Source organism: Miniopterus schreibersii (assembly GCF_964146895.1).
Source record: "Miniopterus schreibersii genome assembly, chromosome: 6".
In the NCBI taxonomy this organism is placed as follows: domain Eukaryota; kingdom Metazoa; phylum Chordata; class Mammalia; order Chiroptera; family Miniopteridae; genus Miniopterus; species Miniopterus schreibersii.
In genome coordinates this window covers 78,187,532-78,211,580 of record NC_138107.1, presented here as the reverse complement: position 1 = coordinate 78,211,580, position 24,049 = coordinate 78,187,532, and the positions used below count along the sequence as shown (strand labels likewise).

Here is a 24,049-nt window from a genome sequence, read left to right as displayed (position 1 = left end):
GCTTTAGGCATAGCTCTAACTAATAAAGCATGTGTGTAAGCATAAAGTATTCTAATCTCTAAACATTAAATAATTATTGCAGAGAAAAAGAACTGAGCAAGGGTTTTCATAGTGCCAGGCACATAGTAGGAACAAAAATAAATATTTGTAAAATGAATGAACAGCTGGACAAATAAAATTGAAATGGGTGTCATTTTTTAAAATTTCCTGGTTAACCATTGAGTACTAAAGTTATTTGGAGCAAGTGGAATTCAAAAATCAACTCTAAAGATTTTTAGTCTGTAACAAAAATGCAGTTATTAATTTCCTATGTTTTCTACTTATCTGATTATTACACAAAAGTATAAATTCAAATTTCAAGTAGAACATTGGCTGTAGCACAGTATTTACATAAAGTGAAGAAATTTTTATTAAGGAATATCATATGTAAAATGCATTCTTCCCAGCAGTATTAATAATTAAAAATGAATATAATTTAAAAATTGGAAGAAAAATATTCAGCCAAACAGATTTCCAAACTTTGAAGTAGTGTGATATTACACAAGGAGAGCACCTCCAATTGATGTCCCAAAGTTTTTCTTTTCCAACGTATGACAATGATATTAAAAATTATGATCCTAATTATAACTTTCAAATAGTGACAGATGGCTTCTCTAAATAATCGCTATACCTTTTAATTTAGTTTGCGAAAAAGATCCATCTTCTGAATTACAATGTAAGTGCATTTACACTCATATATATTCTCTTTTTAAACCACCAAGGTCCAATTTAATCAAAGCAAGCTTTTAGAGGACAACAGGATACAGTCAAAGTAGGGACTACCCAAGGATCTGCTAAATCCAGGGATAGATTTGGGTTATCTGGAGAAATGGCTGGACTGCATATTTCAGAGGATCCTCCCTAAATTCTCAGGCAAGTTTTGAATGGTACGGAGTGGGTGGCAATAAATTTGAGATCATGTTTCCCTGCAAACCTGGGTACCAAACTGAGACAACTTGCTTTTTCAGACTTCCAGTTGAACTAGTAAATACAGGGAGGGAACATCAAGTGGAATCACAACGATGGCTTTAGAACAGTGATTTTCAAATACAGGGAGGGAACATCAAGTGGAATCACAACGATGGCTTTAGAACAGTGATTTTCTACCATTTTCTTCTCACGGCACACATAAAGTACTGACTAAAATTCTGCAGCACACCAAAAATATATGTTTTGCCAATCTGACCAAAAAATAGATGTAATTTTGATTCATTCACACCAGACAGCTATTGTCATGTTGGCTGTTGTCATTTTTTTATTTGACAGTGAAAAGAGGTCAGTGCCCCTGATTAAATAGTCAGGTATCACATGTTTTAAACATCCTTGCAGCACACCAAGGATGTGCTGCAAACAACTGGCACACCGGTTGAAAATCCTGCTTTAGGATAATGAATCGATGGCAGGCCTGGGACAGCTAGGTCACAGTGGACAATCAAAAATATTCATAGTTTCTGTTACTAAACATGTCATCTGCATGCTGGAGAATGCTTCCCTTTCTATTCAGCAGAGTAGGGATGGAGTGGATCCGATTCATCCAAAAGTGCTATTAAATCATTAAGAACTTAAAACATGTGGAGGCTGGAAGAAAGAACCCGTTCCTGTCTAATCCCATGAGAACGTCCCTCGGATTTCTCAAGAGATCATGGCTATTGACCCTGAATGGAACCAGCAGTACAGCCGTAGATGACACTAGTTCTGCTTGGAAATCAATAAATGCAGAGTCTGAATTGAATTCATGCTGTTTCATTCAATCATGGGTTTCTGTTCGTAGATGCAGAGGCAAAGGAACAGTCTAGATAAGCCGCAAGCAGTCTCCTGTTCCTGACAGATTTCTTCACCAGGTGGTGGAGCGCCCGGGGGTGGGCTGCGCCGGGCCCACCTGCGCCTGGAGCAGAGCCTGGCACGAGAAAGCGGGCTCACGATTTACAAGGGCAGAACTGGCACGGATTCAGACAGACTGTCCAATGAGCCAGTGGGCATATGATTTGGGGACACAGAAGAATCCCTTTGAAACACTGGAAACACATTCCAGTCTTTTTAGAGACTCTGAAATAACTGTAGCAATAAACACGGGAACCAAAGTGTAAATCCTATCAGAAATGTTCATTTTGCTTAATTTTCTGTTCTGTGAATTTCACCTCAATTTTTAAAACTTGAAAAAAAAGGCTCTCAAAGAAAAACCTAGCAGAGAAAATGCAAACATCCAAAGCAACCGCTGATCCATGACCGGGTAAGAAACAAATATAACTGATTCACAACTGTGATTAGGGTTATAACACCTGCTGCAGCAAATTATTATGGCCTGCGGCCTAATTCAAGGAGAGTTGCTAATAGTTCTCCCACTCATCTGTGTTACTCATTTTTATGATTTGAAGATATCCAATACATCGTCTTTAAATCTTAGCCCCAAACCTTGCATTCCTAAGCAGTTCTTAAACAACAATGCTAATTACAGTTAACTGAGGATTAGTTAAGTGATAATTGGGAGTCATAAATTTTTTTTAATGGTTCAAGATTTCACAGTATATGCTGCACGGCCCATTGCAGATCTAGTTCAGAAGAACCGAATTAAACACAATGAAATGGTGACATCGAGGGCCCCAGGCTACTACTGATGAGGAATTACCGAATGAAGGTCAGTGAAAACTGCTTCAGGATAAGGGACAGTGGTGCCGAGGTTGGTGGTAGATACTCTGGGGTGTGCAGGAAAAAGCAAAAGGGTCGCTGTGGCCCAGATGTGGCACGGGTGTGATTTTTGTAAATAATGAGGTTGGAGAGACCAATGAACGCCTGACCAAGCAGGGCCTGGCGGGGCAGGTGAAGGGGTTCGGCTTCATTCTGTGTGCCAGGAAGCCTGCGGGCTGTTTCAAGCACAGCACTGGCATGGCTTGATTTATGTTTCTAAAAGGTCACTGAGGCTACTGGTCAGACTGTGAGGGTGCAATAACAAAGCAGAAAAACACCTAGGTGGCTACTACACTTGTCCAGTTAGGATGGCCTGGCTCTGACCGATGAACAACGAGGGTGAAGAGAAATGACTGAGAGCACACTGTGGGCGCTGACCAATGTGTGCTGATGTGGACGAACAGGAACGGAGCTTAAGACGGGTGAAAAACTCAGCAACTGAGCATCGCTCACAGGGTTTGGTTTTGAGCTAAAAGTTTCAGAAACTAACCAAGAGAAAGATGACAGGGTGGGAAAAGGTGTCACATGAGCCCAGAGAAGCTCCTAGGCCAGGTGTCTAAAGGGGAAGGCAGCTGGGATGGGCTTCCTAGAAGTTATATCTGAATTATCAACTGAGACAATTAGACAAGAGCCCTCTAAAGAGAACAATCTACATGGACAGAGGGAGTAATATTTATTATGGCTCAGAATTAAATGACGAGCTCCATACATTTGAGAAACTGAATTAATACATGATTATGGCTAAGTAGTAAAGGAAATGACTTCTGGAAGGAAACCATTGAGAAGTGTGCAGTTTTATACAATAGATACACTGACTCCTCACTGAAACTATAGATCTCCCAGTTTGGCACATTCCTTCAATAGAAGTATTTCTGAATAATTATAAGTGTTTCATAAACGGAAACACTTCTGATTGATTTGTAACAATATTTTATAACAACTTAGATTTTTTTTCCTGTATCTTAAATTCTCTATCAAATAGTTTACACCCTGTAAATGAACACCAGGAAAGAGCACCCCCCTATTTATGCTAACCAAGGTGAAGCCTTTGATTAAAGGAAATAAAGTGCTCTAACTTGGATTGCCTCTGGACCCGAGTTACAGGGTTTCTTAAAGATTCACATATTGAAAGATTGAAGCTATTTTTGTTTATATCAGAATTGCTTCTGAACTCTTACAATTAAACTCCCCTGGTAGGGACAACTTAGAAGGTTATATTTCTAACCTTGTACAGACTTCATAGGTCAAAGTACTGAGAGGAATTTATCCTTCGTCACATCTCATATGTTTTGAAGAAGACATTCAACTACTGTAATTCATTTACGAGTGACTTGGTAGGATGCATCCTGAGCAACCTGCCGCTGGTGATGGAAGCACCACAAGCCAAAGGAAGCTGACAACCAGGCTCCTTTCATTCATTCACTCACTCAATCATTTATTTATTCATTGCTTCAGGAACATGCAACTAACAGATAATCTACATATCTGAGAAAAAATATAACTATTTTAGAATTTCTATTTATTTAGGAGGACTGGCTGAAATAAAATAGCATATTTAACTTAATGGTTAGGTTCAAAACTCAGGGGAAACCCTCCCAGGAATCCTTCCTTGGGGGAGGGTTCTGAGAGCCTTTTGTATCTTTTCACTCATTTTTCTCCGTCATTTGTTCATCCTGGAATCTGTTGGCTCTTTTCTCCATGCTTTATTGTTTCTGTTTTAAGAAAACATTTGAATTTGTGTTCCTGTTTACCATCAAGAGTCTCATTCAACTCATTTGAAAACAGCACATTTGGAACAGGCAGAAAGCATTAAATACCAGCATTATACTATATAATATATTATATATATATATATTATAACCCATTAAAAAACTAATGATGGGCAAAGCAGGCTGCTGAGAGCACTTCTAGTGCTAAGACATTATTGAAAATTCAGGGGAAAAAGGAAAAGGCTCTGGGTTCTAACAAAAGAGCCCATTTCTTCCTATAGTAACCAGGTGGGGGAGGTCAATCCTGCCACAAAAATGTCCTCAAAATCACAAAGAGTGGAGAAGCCCATTACAAGTCGGACAATTAACCTTTACCCAGAAGCCCTTTCTGCAGCCTTCCACAAGCATGAAGCTGTGGGATGGCCACAACAGCATTTTCTAAACTGATTTCCATGATAAACTGGTTCAGGAAAAAAAATGTTTCAAAAAACAGTGACATGAACAAAGTTAAATATGTTCCTTTACTGCAGGACTCTTCATAGCCTTGAACATATAATGTGAATCATGCAACACCAAAAAAAGACATAACTTGCAGAATTTTCCAAACTAATTGGACCACAGAAAGCACTTTTTAAGGTACACATTTTAACACCTCCTAGAACAGGGTTCAAAAGGTAACCAGTTTGTTAAACACAGGACTAACAAGATATAAATGGGAAATATTTCAGCTCATCCAAGTATTTCCAGAAACATAGTTTCTGGCTCTGCATTTATTCTCATAAGCAATTACGCAGACTCCAGTTTTGTTTTGTATCTTAGCATATGATTCACATGGTGATTCACTGGTGAGTTCCACCTTTAAAGAAAATATGGATTGCTTTTCTCTGCTCGCTTTGACAAACTCCCAAATCAGCAAACAAGTGTCCAGCAAAGGCTACGCAATGAGATTAAGGACCCCACAGGCTGGAGCAGAAGCCCCTCACTTCCCTCCTCCCAAGAGAGGCTCGCTGAGGCTTGGTGGGCGCACACCCCTCTACAAGTGAGGAGTCACAGGTCAGGGTCAATGTGCTACCTGTGGAATTAATCTAACGACTCATGCTCCACCAATTAAATCTCAAACAGGAATTCTAAGATGAAAAATCAAGAATAATAAGAGAATAAGACTGGAGGAAAATGTGTGTTTCAGGTTGGGGGGCATTTCTAACTCAGTGGTGATCTAAGTCAAGGAGAATCAAATTCACAGCGAGATCCATTCATGGGTGTTGGATAATATATGTCTACGACAATTCGCATCAACATGACTTTGACCCACTGGAAATACAAGCTTCAGCCCCAGCTCAATTTGGAGACGTTTGAAGAACATTTCTAATATTATACAAGGCAGTCATACAAACTCTAAAACACATATTTATTGGAATGAGAACACGCAAAACTAGTAAAAATATTGAAAATGTCAGTACGTTGTGTGGCACTTAAACTGAGCATTAGCTAATTTTAATGATTGCTTTCTCCTACAATACTGCCAATATTGCCAGCAACAGATGTTGTTACTGAAAAATGCTAATTATTATATGCCCTAACCACCATCTAGCTCTCACTCCCTGTCTTTCTTTTTTGGCTGTATTAGTAATTACATCTGTGCATGTATAAACTGCATGTGATTTGAAGTTGTGTTTTGTGTATGAGTGTCACCACACCAAAATAGCAGAGATCAGTTATTTTATTTCCAAATTTTAAATACCATTTTTATAAATAGTACTGAATAAAATAAAGTTCATCTATAACTTCTGTTCATTGTCACATTTCAGGTCGATGGATTACAATCAAATTCATTTCCATTATGTTCTAACAAGCAAATACCTTCAATTTAAGAAGACATGAAAAAAAAATCACAAAAATATACTCTATGTTAACTTTCCAAGAAAGTTAACTGCACTTCAATGCCACTAAAACAGGATTACTACTTGAGAATTTTTCTTTTTAGCAATTTTCACAGGCAAACACTTACAAAGAAAGAAAAGGGAGATCCAAAGTGAGAATAAAAGCTACCTGTAATCCTCAAAATAATTTCTTCAGCTTAATTTCTAAACATTCTAGATATCAGGAACCTTACCTTTACCTGAATTTATACTGATGAAATATGAAAATGAGTAACTTACTTCATATATTAAGTTCAGTTGCTAGATATAAAAGATGGAAGGCAAAAAAATCGGTACACACACTAAAGCTACATAATTCTGAGAAACAGTTGCAAGAAACAGGGCTGTAGCCTCTCAAAGTAGAGGCAACACAATAAATAGAATATCGACTCATTTCTATGTAATTTTCTACAAGTAATTGATAGGTTATCTCTTTCCAAACTGATAATAAGGGAAAAGTTATTCAGTCACAATACAAGAAGAGTGGGAACAGATCTGGAATTGGACTTTAACAATGACTTGCAAGGGAAGTTCTATCATCAATGCCCTGCCTTGCAAACTGATATTCTATCCTAATTCATTTCATCAAATATTTTTCGATATCTTATGTACCAATGCTGAATATCAAAGTTGTGATTTTCAGTGCACAGCAAACCTTTGACAGATGTGCTATAGAATTCTGATGCATGGAAAAATCTATTTTCATTAAAAAATTTTGTACCTTGCGGTCAGAAATAAATGATGAATTGAGTAGGTCCTATAAGTTTGTACAAAGGCAATACAATCAAGTCTAAGAACCAAGAAGTATCCAAAGAGAGATCTTGCATTCACTGGGAACTTGGGAGAACTCTTCCAGAATGGCAGAATTTTACCCAATAGCAACAAAGCTATGGGGGAGCCAAGCACAGACTGTGATGAATGGGTCCCTCCAAACATTACAAGAGATCAGCCTCAGATAAAATATTGTCAAACTTTAGTGATTTCATCTTTTGTCTTTTAAAGCCTTCAAACAGCCCACCAAACCATAATATTTTAAATTGAGCAACAATTACAAAATGTCCCACTCATTACACTAGGGAAGCACATGGTGGAAAATGACAAATTCTCATAACATAAAGACCTTTCCTTGAGTGGAAAACAGTAAGTCATTTGTAGTGCTGTATGATCTCACTTACATGTGAAACCTAAAGACACTAAACTTGCCAAAACCGAGAGCAGAAAGATGGTTGCTGTGGAGTGGGGGAAATGGGGAAATGTTGATTAAAGGGTACAAATTTCCAGGTGCAAGATGAATACATTCTGGGGATCTAATGTACAGCATGGTGACTAGAGTTAACAACACTGCATTTATACACTTGAAAGCTGCTAAACGTACATAATGTTATATGTCAGTTATATCTGGAGATCAGCCTATCATTTTATAAAGTGTTCAAATAACATTCAATTTTTAATTATTTAACCTCTTAAAATCAGGTCATTGATTTCTGAAGATCATTCGTAATTGAGTAAAAGTTACTTCCACTTCCCGCTCTTCTTTCTCTCTCAGCATCCTGTTTGGTCTTCCTGAAGACCATTAAGGTGGGTGTAACTACAACATGAGTTACTTCCTACGTGTGTAAACAGTGTGTTATGCAGGTTATTACCAGGCACAGTCTATCTTATGGACAACTCTCAGAGATATGAATTATTGTTTCTACCACACAGATGTAAAAAAAGAGGGTTCATCCAGTGAAAGTGACAAAATATAGTGTGAAGTAGTGTCCAACTTCAAAGATTAAAGGCTCGGAAGTTGCATGGAAACAGAGGAGTGGAGATAAAGATGCAGAGGTGGACATAGTTCATATTCGGGAAAGTCTTCTATTTCAAACACACCCCAAGTCATTTCATTCAAACATATTTTATTTATTTAAATCTTATGAGAATATGAATATCGATACACTACTGCTATATCAAGTGGATTAAACCCTTTTGGAATGAGTTAAAAATATAATCATGAATTCCTCAGAAAATATTAATTATTTAAGTAATGCTGAGACTATGTAACTTCTGGTTTCATTTTGGGCACCAATGAACATACCTGTGAACTGGCATTTTTTAAGTAAATCATTGGAATGTCTGATTTTTTTTCAAAAGATATCAAAAATAGTTTACTATAGGGACTATGACTTGTTATTTTGCTCTCACATACTTAGGAAAATATTTATTTCATAATTTTAATGATAGAATCACTTCCTAACTAATTTGAATTCTCTAGGATCAAACAGATGCTGATGAGCTGTAAAAACATCAAATGGATGTACACCAGCTCAAAAAAAATTAAAATTTTGTCATAGAAAAAAAAGCTAATAAATACAATAAAAATATTCTTACAAGTAGTCAGTGATGGCAATGTAAAACTATCGAATTGACAAATATTTTAAAATTATAAAATCCAAGGCAAACAAGAGTATGATGAAGCTAATATTCTCATACACTATAGGAGCATGGCTTGGGACAGTCTTTCTGGAAAGCCCCCTGGCAGTGCAGAACCTTGGATCCGGCAGAGCTACTTACAGAAACTCAACCTAACAAAAAGAAACTATGAGTTATAGTCAAAGATTCATACACAAACAATCTGTTGCAGCTTTATGAGGTCAAAATGAGAAAAAAGTTATTTGTCTATTTTATAAAATACAATGGAATACTTAACACCGCCATAAAAATCTTAATTTTTAAAATAAAGAAATATAAAATACTGTTAGGAGAGGTGGGCACACTCGATACTCAAAAAGGCAAAAAGCTTTCTGTAAAATGATTCCAAATTTGTATAAATATGCTTTTATACAAATAAATACATATGACACAAAGAAGAGCGAAAGGACATAGAGAAAGACATTAATAGAGCAGAATTAACTGATGAATGTTATGTTCTTCCTTTTTTTCAGCATTTTACAAAAGGAGCACTTTGGGTTTAATATATCTAGGAGTAAAAATGTAAGTGCCAGTTTTAAAACTAATGAAATCTGATTTAACTTGCCAAACAAAAGATGATTTGAGACACATGCATATTCAAAAGCTGACTGTCATTATACTTCTTTGACAGTATAATTCACAAATTTTTCTAAAAAACACTTTTTTATACCAACTTCAAGATGCAAAACCAAGGCTCAGCAATGGTAAGTGACATCCCATTATGCTCAATACAGTTGAAGGTGTGTCCAGAAAGATGACCTCACTTCCCACTCCAGGGCCCCCTCCCCTACCATTCACTGCTTCCCAAGCACCTTCATTCTTTATTTAACCTCCCAAGGGATTTTTTTCAATGTAAAATGATATTACAAAGAACTATTTAAATAAGCGCCCTTGCTCGCTTCCTTCTGGCACTAATCAACCCGCCCACTCCCCAATACAGAGCTGTCCCCTGACGGGTCCCTGTCTGGAGGACTCCACTCTTCCATTTCTGGCTTCATTAAAGCCAACCTTCTACTGCTCTATACAGTGCTTTAAGCACTAAGTGAGGTTTCTCCCAGACTGCAATAAATATTTGTTAATTTTGATTTAATTTAAAGAGCAGGGAGGTTCATCAAGAGCAATTAATCAAGAGCACAAGCTATATGTTATAAACAAATACACACATTTTGAAATCTCCCAACAACTCTTTCAGTTATTTACAGTCTCAAGAATATGCCATTCCAATTCATTCTTGGAAAACAGCATCAAATGTGTTCCCTACAATTTTCAGTAAATACGAACTCTAGGTTTCAAATATTATAATTTCTATCACTCTTTCACCAATGAAAAAATTCAGTTTATCTGGCAATGTGAAAAGTGTTATATATATTGTTATAAAAGACTTAAAAAGCTTAAATATACTAGGATGTGTCCTTAAAAGAACCACACCATATAGGACTAAGTCAATTTATAAAACAGCAGCTTTACGTAGCAACTCAGAAAAAAATGGGAAAAACAAAAGGATGAAATAAAAATGGCTTTTGCAGTAACCTATTATGAGCAATTGTTCCTTTGGCAAAGCTTATGTTTCATTCCTAAATAAAGACAAGGAGAGTCTCAGAGTTGAAGAATTGTGTCTTGATAAATTTCTACTCACCTCGACAAACGTGAAAGACAAAGACATTTTATCAACACGCCAAAGAAAAGAGTCCCTTAGCCTACTGGACAAAATTATCAGTTCCAAACAGGATTTGGAAAATCTTGTTAAATAGTGGTGCAAGCCAAACTTTGCTATTATATTGAATTTTAAATAATGAATGCTTTCACGAAGGACATTTTTCTTTCCAATCTCTGCAGGAATTAGTAGACTATAATAAATGAGGGTATCAACACTGCATATTTCAGAGCTGGGGAAGTCACAAACCTGAGTAATAGACATGTGCAGCTTTTGTAAAGGAAATACAAGTTTTTAAAAATGACTTTTGTACGATTTAAATGAGCTAAAAGAAAGAAAGGCTACAGATTCAGTAAATATTTATCAGCAGGTAAGTCAAGACACTTTTAAACTATTTTTGCATTAGTCATAGTCTTAAGTTAACAAAACGTGAAGAATACACAAAGAGGATGATTACATTTTTTTATGATTCTCAACAGTTAAGCTTTCAGAGTTTCAAGTCATCTCTCCAACATTTATCATAGTCGAGTTGCTATTACTTTGGAACATTTTATCATGAAAATGTTCGAGCACACAGAATAGTTGAAAGATAGTTAAATAAACACCCATATACTGACAACCAGATTTAACAACTGTTAAGACGTTGCCATGTGGGTTTTATCTAAGAGAGATATTTTATTTATTTATTTTCCAGAACCACCTCCAAATAAATCATTCACATCAACAACTTGATTCATTTGGTATTAATAGTCCATTTCAGAAACCTATAAAATACACTTTTATAAAATAGCCCCCTAAAATCCAAAAATAGAATATATCCTTATGAAAGCAGTTCAGCCACTGCCACTATTAATACATCCCAGGACAGGTCACTTAACCCATCCAAACCTGTCTCCTCATCTTTAAAAAATGAACTGAACTTGAAAATATCCAAAGTCACCATTGGTAATTAAGTTTGATGAGTTCAATGCCCACAAGAAAACTCTACTCTCACTGTCTTGTTCAATCTGCAACATGGAATTCGGAGAAACCATAAGACACCTGCCCGAACCAGCCCTCTACTCCACTCTCGGTGCTCTACATGCATTTCTAGAAATCACTCCAGCTTGTTAAATAACGATGATGACATCGGCCAAGTGAATTACTGAATTATTCAACTGTCGTACTGATTCTCAACCACATGGGACTTCCTGAAATTTTTGGTTTACATCATAATTTCTCAGATCTTTCACTAGCTTCCTATCAAGCTTTGCTGCTCAACTTTTAGAAATACGCATTTAGATCATCAGGCTTCCATTAGAAGCAATTATTTGAAAAAGAGCAAATGTTTCCCTTTCTTTCCCACCACACCAAGTAGGGATCTTCCGCAATGACAGGCCATGTAATGAAGTGATTTAGGATTCGCTTCGAGAATTAATGGAAAAGAGCACTCAGCCCTTATGGTCATTAATTCAGGTTATTCAGATCCTATCAAAACCTCTTTCTCCAAATAGAGATTATTAAATTATCATCTTGGAATTACCGGAATGTTTAATTATTATTGAAATTCAAGAAAGATCTTCAAGATCTTTCCAAGTTTTACATGTGCTCACCAGCATCCAAGATCAATAACATATAGATTATAAAAATTATGGCTGCCCTAATTTTAGATTAAATAACAATTCAATCTAAATGGGTGGAGGAAGGCAAAGGGGGGAAGGGAATGGGGACATCTATAATAGTGTCACCAAGAGAAATAAAGAAAAGTATTGTTCAGAATATTTCTTTTGACTAGATAACTGTCCCTCAGGGGCCATTAGTCATGTTCTGAAGATATAGTTCCTTTCATGGAGCCCCAACATGAATCTCAGTTGTTTGGAAATTGTATGATTTGACTGGCAGAGAATGTACCTTAATATAAAAGCTGGCTTGGTGCCTCAGGAAAGAAGAAAAATGAAATGACCCTGCACTGCAGAAAGACATGAGATGGTTGGTAGTCAACATTCTGCTGCTTGAATTGAGACAAACAGCAGCTTTTCGTTAGTATGTTCTGCTGTTTTAAAAATTATTGCAGCAGCAAACTGTGGTAAAAGCATATGTGAATAAATATTGTCATTGTGCTTGTTTGGCTGGGTTACAGAACAAAAAATTACATAAATTTTAATATTTTAATTTTAGTAATACCCTAGCCCCATATAGCAAATTCAAAAACATCAACTTATCGGTCCTATAATACCTTTCTAAAATAATAGAATGCGTAGTATTTTCACTGTCCAGATGAAGAAACTGATGATTGATATGTCACTTGAGCATCACAACAGATCAAACAGCAAGTAAGACAATCAAACCCAGGTCTTCTGATCCCAAATTCAGCATTTTCGCATTATACTTGTTTTTATGGTACTCTAAAAAATTAATATGAAAAATAAACTGCAAAATTTATAATGTTATGAGATTTATGAATCACTTTAAAAAAGCTATCCTAATTAATATTAATAACTAAAACTCAAAAACTATCAAACTCTATGAGATACAGTAATAAATTCATCACAGTAAATTAGAATTATTTTTCCATCCCTTTTACCTAACACTTATATTTTCAAGTGCTTACTCTCAAGCTCATGTTAAAAAAAAATAGATCAGTGCCTGCCGAGGGCTGGGAGAGCAGACAGGATAAAAGAGGGAGCAGCTCTCACTGATGTAGGGTTTCTCTCGGTGGCGTAACGACAAACACGGTCCAAAACTTAACTGTGACAATAGTTGTGCAGCCCTGTGAAAATATTAAAGACCACTGAACTGTACACTTTCACAGACTGAATTCTATTGTATATGAATTATATCTCAATAAAATTATTTTTAAAAGACTACATGGGACCAAAGTATAGCATTTCTGCTATATTATAACATTGTAAATCTAAAAAAAAAAAAAAAAAAAAAACCTTAAAATTTGGTTAATTTATTCAACATTTACAAACATTTGCTCTGTTCAAATGACTCTTCTAAAATAAGATATGGCCCCAAGTTCATGAAATTGACATTGAAAAATAAGAAGCAAACTATAATTCTGGGGAAATTTAAATGCAAATCCCCCAAAATTAGTACAATAAATAGAACAAAATGCCATGAACACTGGAGCAATCTCCTGCCAGTACCACTTGGCTGTGTGACCTTGGGCAGCCTGAAATATTATGTAAAAGCACAGTAAGAACAGGCCTCCACAGCAATGTTAAGGCATCATTTCCTCATTTGTAAAATGAAGAAGCTGGTCAAATAATTTTCATAATTTCTATCAATTCTTAAGTTCTATAAATCTATAATTTAATACTAGATTGACTGACCTCTCCTGGGAATTATGTTCCCTTTTTTACCTGAAATATTGTGTCTTTCACTCAGCGTTAATAGCATAACATTTTTTTTGTCACTCATACCAAAATGACTTATATCCAAAGGAAGGTGGTTCTGTTTCAAGGAGGCATTCAGAAGAATTATGTTCCTATTTCAAAGAATTCACTTCAGGACTCCCTTTTGGAGATGCTCTCCATGTATGACAATCTCCAGATTCATGAACATTTTTCCTTTAAAACTGGACTAAATTTTGGAAATAGTCAAAGGTCAATGGTGATCTGGCGTACAGAGCTGGCACTCAAAGGGGTAATTTTTTATTGAGAAGAAAATGTAAATGCTAATGAGTGATTTTCACAGCCATTTCTGATAAACAAGGACTCAATGTTCTCTGATACAATGAGCACACTTTGTGCCCTATGTCTTTGTTCATTCAGTTGCTATTCCCAGAATTATCTACTCTATTAAATTCTACCTGCTTCTTAAGATCCCTAACTATCTTTTCTCTAAACACTCCCCTGACATTTTCAAGCCAGAATTGACTTTCTTTCTTCCGTGTTCACACAACTTTTAGCTTTATTACATGGTACTTGTCACATCCCATTTTAGACACTAGTGTTTGGCTTCCCAGCTCAGCATCTGGATTTCAGACACTTTTGAAATAGACTGTTTGGTCCCACACTTTAGGGAAATCAGTTAAACTCACTAGGTTTTAGTTTATAGTCTACAGCATGGTTGCATTTTTCACCTAACAATTTCATAAAATATTTTTAATTGGTATCACCTATTTTCGGGGAGGGTACAGGAAATTAGGCATTCAAGTTGCTACTGGGTATGTAAATAGTACTGCCTTGTAAGAGAGAAACTTGGCAATAGATAGCAAACATCATTAAATGTTCATTTGGTCCAGTTAGTGAATTCTAAAAACATATCCTGGAAATCATCAGGATGCACTCTATGATTTTTTATGATGTTCATCAAGAAACATTTATCATGAGAACACTGGTAACAATGCAGCTATCGAACCACAGTGGATTGCTTAAATTATCCTGTAGCCATTCAATAGAAATTTATTTACACTATTAAAAATCTCATATAAGAAATGTTTAATAACATGGAAAAACTTTCATGATGTGTCAAGTTTAAAAGGAAGGCTATAAAATCCCAAAAGAAACCTAATTGCAAACAATACTTCCTTGCTTCCATATCACAGCCATTCAATACATGATCTTGAAGTTTAATTGTTTTTCTGTTGTTATTTTATTGAATTTATTGGGATGATACTGGTTAATAAAATTACATAGGTTTCGAGTGTACAATTCTATAATACATCATTTGTATATTGTGTTCACCACTCCAATTAGAGTTGAATTGTTTTTTAAAAATTTCTTGATAGAAAAGACCCAGTCTAGCAAATTAGTTAACTGACTTTTCAATTTATTTTTTAAGGAGCTATTATGCCCTTTTACATATAATGATAAAAATATACATTTGAGTATAGAGAATTAGGTTCACTGAATACATAACTCAATACTTGTGGTATGGAGACTTAAACCAAACTAAATTATGACTCAAACCAGAACCAACAATATTAATTTGCATTAAGATGAATCAATCTATCTTTTTTATAAAACTGAAAAATGAACCCATTAAAGAAGCATCCAATATATAAGTTTAAACTATAAGAAAATCTTTGTTCTCTTCAAATTATGTAGCCAGAACTCAAATATCAAGGTAGTTTTGAAAATAACATGTTTCCATTATGTTTAAACTTCTAGGAGAAAACAAGTACTCTCCACCTCACAAAACTAGAAGCGATAAATATTCCTAAAACTGTCTGAAATTAAGTGTAAAGAGGCACTGGAGCCCAGCCAGGCCTGGCTCAGCAGTTGAGCATCGACCTAGGATCCAGGAGATCGAGGTTCGATTCCCGGTCAGGGCACATGCCCGGGTTGCGGGCTCGATCCCCAGCAGGGGGCGTGCAGGAGGCAGCCGATCAATGACTCTCATCATTGATGTTTCTCTCTCTCTCCCCCTCCCTTCCTCTCTCTGAAATCAATAAAGATATATTTTTTAAAAAAAACTTTAAAAAACAAAAAAAGAGGCAATGGATCTAGAATCAGAAAGCCTATGTTTAGTCCAAGCTGTGCCACATACTAGCTGAGCAATTAATGACACGTTCCCGCACCTACCAACTTACAAAACCCATCTCACCATTTGTCCAAGGGGAATAATGACAATTTCTTTGCTATCTATCTCTTCAAGATAAATAATAATATAATTATTCATTAATACTCTATGTATTAATGATGAAATATATGAGAAAACACTCCAAAAATTAAAGGAAATTGTATCAGTGGTAACAAGACTTTTTTCAGTCATGAAAGCTTGTGGTTATTTTATTGCTGTATTTGGCCGTTTTTCTTTCCATTTTCTTAAAGCAAAGTTAAATATTGTATTGTGAACCAGGTCAATGTCTTCTTTATTTGCTATTTTTCCAAAATTCTTGCTTAAGCTCTATCAAGTTATACTTTCATATCTGCTTCTTATTTATTAAGGAGGAAAAGGTCCCGCCTGCTTTTATAGGTGAACTTTGTTATAAATGAATCATCTAGAATTCCATAGGACTGAACAAACTAGAAGAAAAAATAAAAGAAACCCTTGAATGCACTTCATGTCCCTTCCAGTTTCAGTTATTTGTACTCATTTACCTTGTCCAGACATGAATAGACTTTGTAAAACTGAGGAAGATACCATAGCATGAAATTTTCTATATTCTTCTGTCTCTATGGTACAAGTTCTACTAATTGCTTATTTTAGAGAGCTACAAATAAAGTGCCAAGTATTCTAAGAGAAGTTGACAATGTTCACAGTGACTGGTAAGAGGACGTGGATAATGTCTGAACGTTCAAAATCCAGCTGTACATTCAGCTTAGAAATTTCCCCTTGAAATTTAACAAACTTTACCCCGAGGTAAACACAAGTCATTAACATGTTAGTCACAATTATCAAATTATAAAAATAAAGGACTTCTTTTATCCATGCCCATAATGCTATTCTAACACTAACCTAGACTTAAACGAATATTATCTTGACTGTTAAAGAACTATTTAAAGTGCAATCTTGTAGAACAGTTTTAATTATTTTTTTAGCTAAGTGACAACGCATTATATCACATCTAATTATACAGCTTTTAGCTTAAAGTCATTGATAGCATGAGTTTTCTGATTAACAAAATGTTCGTAAATAAGATAATTGCTTTTTTAAAAATAATTTTCAAATATATATTGTCTTGGGAAGCTATGGCAAAATAGAGATCAGGGGGTCATCTAAAATAGCACTGCAGTTTTTGGAAGCCGCAAGAAAATACAGTAGACTCTCCTTATCTGCAGGGGATAGATTCTAAGAGCCCCCGGTGGATTCATGAAACCACAGATAGTACCAAAACCTATATATTCTGTGTTTTTTTCTGTACATTCATACCTATGGTAAAGTTTAATTTATAAGTCAGGCACAGTAAGAGATTAATAACAATAACTAATAATAAAATAAAACAATTACAACAATATACTGTAACAAAAGTTATGGGGATATGGTCTCTCTCTCAAAATATTATACCGTATGCACAGCATGGATATGCTGGACCAAGGGATAATTAACCTTCCAGGAAGGGCAGAGTTGGATGGTGCAAGAGTTCATCATGCTACTAAGAATGAAGCAAAATTTAAAACTTATAAATTGTTTACTTCTGGAGTTTTCCATTTAATATTTTCAGACCACAGTTGCCCGTGGGTAACTGAGAAAAGCAAAAGCACAGATGAGGGGGATTCCCGTACCTGATAACAAATAGGGATGCAGGTGTTGTCTGTCTTGACTCACTTACTTTTATCTGTAATCTCAACCCACTGAGGGGGTGCAGAAATAGGGGAGTAAGGGATGGCACCTACCCAGGCACCCATACAGCTCTTACGCAACAGCCTAAGGCATCGACGAAGACACGTGAGATGTAGCCAAATCCTTACACACTTGGCTTTTTTTCTTTTAAATACCTCAAGTTGCACAAATTTTCTGAACTAACCAAAACAAGAATTTCTCATAAAACCAAGAAGAAGCAATGTTCATAAGATCAACTAGAGTTCTAAGTCCAGGCTACGGACCATGATTCTGACCTTTTCTGTGGTTCAAACAATATGTGTGTGATTTGATTATGGAAAGACGTGGAGGGAGTCTGAGAGCTGACCTTAAAATATATACATCTCAACATTCAGATGATGACAAAGAAAAGCCCCAGCGCCCCAAAACATTTGAGGATTTAATTATTAAAGATAGGATAGTTTTCCATCTAAAAAAAACGGGTGGGGGAACTTGCGGAAATAAAAAATACAATTTAACTATAGGGTGCAAATCATTCGAAAACACACCATTGCATTCTGTCTTGTTTAAAAACACCCTCAACCTTAACTGCCTCTAAATAAAGGGGCCCACATGTAGACGAAAAATGCCGTGTGCACTTACTTCTCCAGTGAGTCTGAAAATCTGTTCGGAGACTGGGCCATGGTGGTCGCACACTCAACCTCACATAGCTCTCTACTTTCTCTCCGTGGGAACACCCACACACGAACACAGCCACACGCCAGCACACGCCCACACGCCCACACGCCCACACTGCAGGCATGACCGTCAGTCGGACTGGCTGGTGGCACCCCCTGGTCTACTTCCCTCTTTCAAAGAGCGCTCAGAGGCAGCTGCTCTGCCACCACAAAAGACACGGGTTTTCAGGCATGACTCTGGGATCAGCACATTCACTGTGTGTGTGAATCAGAAGTCACCAAAATGGCATGTGTACACCACACAGAGAAAGAGACAACCAACGGGGGTGCAGGAAGAGACCAGCAGAAAGTAAGAACAAAACTGTGCTCTACTAATATTGAATATGTGACTTTACCATGGCATATGTGTACAGTTTCTAAATGGACAGAGAGAAAAAGATGTTTAAAATATGTCTTACTGATAGGACTACATGATCAAAAGAGTTTGGAGATTATTAAAACTATGCAAACTAAAGCAATTTTCATATACATGCAGGCAAATAAAAGTTATATTACTTAAATATGCATAACCCATGAACACAGACCATAGTGAGGTGAAGGCCTGGGGTGGGGGAGGGCAGGAGCGGGGTGGGGGGGCCAATGGGGGGAAAAAAGGGGGACATCTGCAATACTTTAAACAATGTAAATTTTATAAAATAATAACATTACACTTGAAAAAAATAAAAAATAAAAGCAAGCAATAAAAATTCTTTTTAATGTTTAAATCACGAGAAATTCCATTTATAACACTAATTTTATATTTTTCTCAATTTTGTTTAAGGGTTCATATCTCAATCTACTCTACACAAAGCTGCTTTTACCATGTCCTCAGTAAATAAATATTTTATGAAAACTGGCACTACGAAAGAAATCTGGACTTACAAAATTCCTTTCAGATTCAACATAATTCAATCAGCTTTTAATCCAAAGCTTTAATGAAAAATATCCCAAAATAATCAGACAATAAAAACAAATTAAAACCAATTTTGATTTTTTTAAATCATTTACTGTGCTGTATTTGATGAAAAATTATTTTTAAAGTCAATATTTTAAAGGAGCTAAGCAATGAAAACCAAATCTGGAAAAATTAGCATCCAGCATAAGGTAATTTTAGGTCATCAGGGCGATTTCAATGCTGCTAATTATATCTCCAAGAAAGCAGCACTTATGCTTCCAAATTTTATGGGATGTATAATCAGGAGGAAATCTTTTTAAAAGCAAAAAATACAAGTGAATGTGTGAATAGGGTGAGAGGGGAAAAGCATATTTTAACTCTATGAGCTGTGAATTCCAAGGGCCTCTTTTCATTTCTCCCCTCTTCAAAACATACAATGGGGGGGAAAACAGAAAATGAGAGTATTCAACATGAATTTTCAATTGTGTAACACATAAACTATTTTCTGACACTCAAGACAAGTATGAAAATAAGTGAAAAAAGACAAGGTGCCACGAAGGAAAAAGCCTGATAAAAGACAGAATTTCCCCAATAAACTTAAATTTTTAAAAAGACAGAATTTCCATATAATATGTAAAATGAGAGATTCTAAAAAGGAAAAAGGGGTAGATTAAAATGCCAATAAAAATTTAAAATAGTCATGTCTCCCTTCGATTATGCAACATTTTTTCTCATTCATGTCAGTCTGTAATGTATTTATGACAGACTGCCTCTATGTTTTTATGAAGAAACACTGAAACTTAAAGCATTTCCTTTCTAAGAAACTGAATTTAGAGAATGTAGGAGGAATAGGTAGAGATAAAATCATTACAGCATTTACAATTTAAGAACAGAATTTATAGTATCTTAAAGCAAATAAATACTAAACTTATTTAAACCTTTAAGTACTACAATTAACTATTTGTAGTTGGTATAGATATCTGTGTCAGTATTTGAGATGGCAACTGTTAATATTTAATTCTGCAACTAAACTTTTATTTATATCATATGAGTTAACACAGTCAATAACTAAGATCAGTTTTCAAAATATAACCAAGCAAATAAGTTATGTACGTCATGAGCTGATTTATTTCATAGTAATTGTGCCACTTCCTATTCTGGATTTGCAGTTCTTTAGACAAATTCTCATATATCATTGCCTTATATCGACACCTGCTGGAAAGTACTGGAATTGTATATTTCCCATTTCATTATCTGAGCACTTGTTAATTTTACATCTGTGAAAAGAAATGTGGAAGATATCTTTTCAACTCAAATTTTAATTTTCTAAAAGAAAAAAGTACCATCTATTCTAAACATTTTAATTTTAATGGTTTCTTAGGAAATTGTAAATCTCAAGAAGTCTGCCCAAGAGTATTTCTAATGGGAATTAATTTTCCCAATGACTTCAGTAACTAAACTTCTGTTTATTTGGGGTATAATTATGAAACAAATTACACAACTTTGTCCAGTATTTGAACTTCTTCTGCTTCATACCTCAGACTTTGGTCACATGACTTGAGAAAAAAATACTTGATTTTGTGAAAGTATTCATACAAATGAATCGGAAAAATGACCCAGCTAATAAAAAAAGGATGTTTTACACATTCACATTTGTAGTTAAAAAGATAAAATAACATTCATTAGCAAATGTGCTTTTCTTCTCTACCAAAACTACCTGTTTATATAATACGTAAATGTTTTGTCAGAATAAATTTATTCTCTGAAGTGGACCAAAACACAACACACTGAAATAATTAATTTACAAATTTTTACAACTAAATTATTAATTCATTAAGTTTTCATTAACTTCTTATGCAAACAAAACACATCTAAGTATTTCTGCAAATACGCCACTACCTTATTCTGTGTCCTAAAACTTTTCAAAGAAAATAAATTTTCAGACAGAAATACATTTAATTGACCAAACTGTAAGAAGTAAAACTATGATATGATAAAGTTAATAAAATACTGCCTTCCTCCCCCACCCCCTATCTGCTTCCATATAACATGCACTGTTTAGGTGCTTGGAAATGTCATATTTTGCATCATCATGAACATAATATTGTCCTAGAGACAGTTGTTCCAATTATAAATGAGTTTGGGAAGCTAAGGGGACAGAAAGCTACATTCTTGGAAATGGCACTAAAACATGACATGAAGGAAAAATATTGTACTGAGGTACCACATAAAATGCATTAACATTCCTGTTACAATTCCTCTTATACCACATCGCTCCAATTTTTAACAAAAGTAATGAGCTAGTGTAAACATAGTTCAAGTAAACAAAGCAATGACCAAAATATAACAGCTAAGTTGAAATAATACAAGCGCTCCCTCAATTGTTTATGTTTAGGATGACGTAGTATCTGAAATGTGCAACTGTCAAACAAGTTGTCTCCTGCAAGTGCACTTAATCCACCTGTCCAAATAAAATTAAGCTCGTTAAGGAGGAGAATAAGTCTAAGAGTTTTCAAGATGTGCTTTCATTTTTCAAACGGAAATAAAACAATTAGCTGCGAAGACATGGACAGGTTTTAAGTAACCTACTGAAAGATTATTTTAAACTCTTCTCTAATTTACTGGAATTTCCATAAGGCTAACGGGTCCCTCAGTCTTAAGACACTGCAAAGTGTCACAGAGGTAACAGGTCTTGATGAAGGTAGTTTTGCTGTATTCTCTTCAAACAGTTCACTAGCCCTTCTCAGGAGACAAGGTTTTCAGTTGCAAAATAAGATAAGCACAAAACAGAACTTGTTCCTGATTCTTAAACAAAATGTAATTAGCAAGTCACTTTACCGGCTTTAACGGTCACTACGAAAAGGAGTCCCTGCTGGGTAAGGACGCTGGAGGATTAGTTCTGAGCGCCTGGCGCTGCCAGACACCCAGAGACCCTTATTTTCAACCACCAGTCAGTTACCTTACAGAGCTTCTGATACCGAGGAGAAGAAACTGCCATCCTCTGCAAACGATGTAACAAAACCACAACTTTCTGCAGAGACGTTCTCACCACAGCCATCATTTTAAGTTTACCACACTTCTGGAGACACCTCAGAATTTGCATTATAAATGAAGAGCAATGATCGTTTCCTCCTGGTCACTGGACAATGATTTGCCAGTTCTCTGAGCATGCTCGTTTCCAGGAACGCATTTGAAAGATACAGGGGCTCGGGCTCTTGGCAAAAGGACGCTGCAATTCCTTCAACTTCTTCCCAATTTAAAAAACGTATGCAAACGCCCCCAGAAAGCCCCCCCCCCGCCCCCCAGATGCTCAGAGCCAGCGCTCGCTCCGCCCGGCGGGGCCGGGGAACCAGGCAAGTTGAGCAGCCAAATGCGCCTGCTGCTGGAGAGGAGCGCGCTCCGGAGCCAAAACGGATATTAAGTGAAACATGAAAGCTGCAGATACAAAGCAGACATCCCCTGGGAACCGAGACTGAAGCATCACCACCTCGGTGCAGGCCTCCTGGCGGGTTTCTATTAAGAGATCAAGCAGCATTCACTCTCTGGCGGCAGAGAGGGATGCGATGCGTTCACCCCGACTAAACGCAGCTCCGGCGGGCTCTGAGCGATGCGTGAACAGACCCTGTTATAAATCGGGAGCCGGGCAGAAGGGTACCTGACCCTAATGATATCGGCCCATCCGTTAAGTGCTAATAAATCAGCTCCAGATGGGTCTCAGAACAAGATCATCTAAAACAAAACAAAACAAAACAGAAATACCTGCAGGGGGTATGTGGCTTTACCCAGACACCCTAAACGCAGAGTGGAAGATGCTGCCTAGGAAGAAAGCCATTCAAAATCAAAACCTAACTTTAGGTCAGGACCCCTCTAATTAAACAAAGTTAATACAACAAAAAAGCCTGTAACTGACTACTGAGCATTCTAAATGACCACATTTCCCCTTAGACGGCATCTTCATGATCTCATTTTATCTGTCATAAAGCTGCTTTAATTTAATCAGGAAGAAATGTAAGACACGGTTATATGATGTAAAAACCAAGCACCGAATTTTTGAGTTTTATAGGCATGTGTACAGCTGGAGATGCATTTTCTCAAACTGCAGCTGGAAGATCACTATATGTATCCAGTGGGAGAAAGTACTATTAGGAAGTCAGCAAAATAACCCAGAATGATTAAATGGCTGAGTCAAAGGGCACAGCCAAAAATAGAACCCAGACGTTCCTCATTATCAGTGTCCTGCTCAAACTAATAACGCAGGGAATGTCGCATGTTCACCTGTCTCCATTATTATTATCATGATTCTTTACAAGAAACAGTGTTTAAAGTATGTGTTTCTCTTGTAATACTTCTTCTGCCTTTCCAGTCCTTGATTTTAGCCTGAGTTAAAGTCCTCTACTGGGTCTTACCGAGTTGTGTTTATCAAGCAGTGTTTTGGTGGGCTTCTGCTTGTGATTGGTTTTTCCCCTGTAGGTCTATACTGAGAACCTACACTGCCTCCTTCTGGATAGGCTAACAATGTCAAAATAGCTACGCAAAGGCAAATAGGAAGAGGTAGTTAAATTGATGATATAGTTAAAAATATTAAGTTATTAAGCAAATATATAGAAACAGAAAGTAGATTAGTGATTGCTCAGGGTGGGGGATCAGGGAGTTGCAAATGGGAGGCTGATAGCTAAGGGGTGCAGAAGTGATGAAAATGTTCTAATTTGACTGTGATGATGGCTGCACCACTGTGAATATACTAAAAATAAATTGTACTTTTTAAATGGGTGAATTGTATGCCATAT

The 24,049-nt window shown here is 36.2% G+C and overlaps 1 protein-coding gene across 5 annotated transcripts in view; it reads right to left on the bottom strand.

The window, feature by feature from the left end:
• The window catches only part of UTRN (utrophin), a 398,636-nt gene that overhangs the window by 170,401 nt on the left and 204,186 nt on the right, over nucleotides 1–24,049 (bottom strand). The window contains exon 1 of one of the 5 annotated variants that reach the window (XM_081141499.1): nucleotides 22,222–22,520. The exons of 3 other annotated variants lie outside the window; for them this stretch is intronic. In XM_081141499.1, the coding sequence (XP_080997625.1) occupies nucleotides 22,222–22,365 (144 nt within the window). In that variant the 5' untranslated portion in view covers nucleotides 22,366–22,520. Of the gene's footprint in view, nucleotides 1–22,221; nucleotides 22,521–24,049 lie in introns of those variants that run through there. One more of the 5 variants, XM_081141498.1, reaches the window with a different exon arrangement.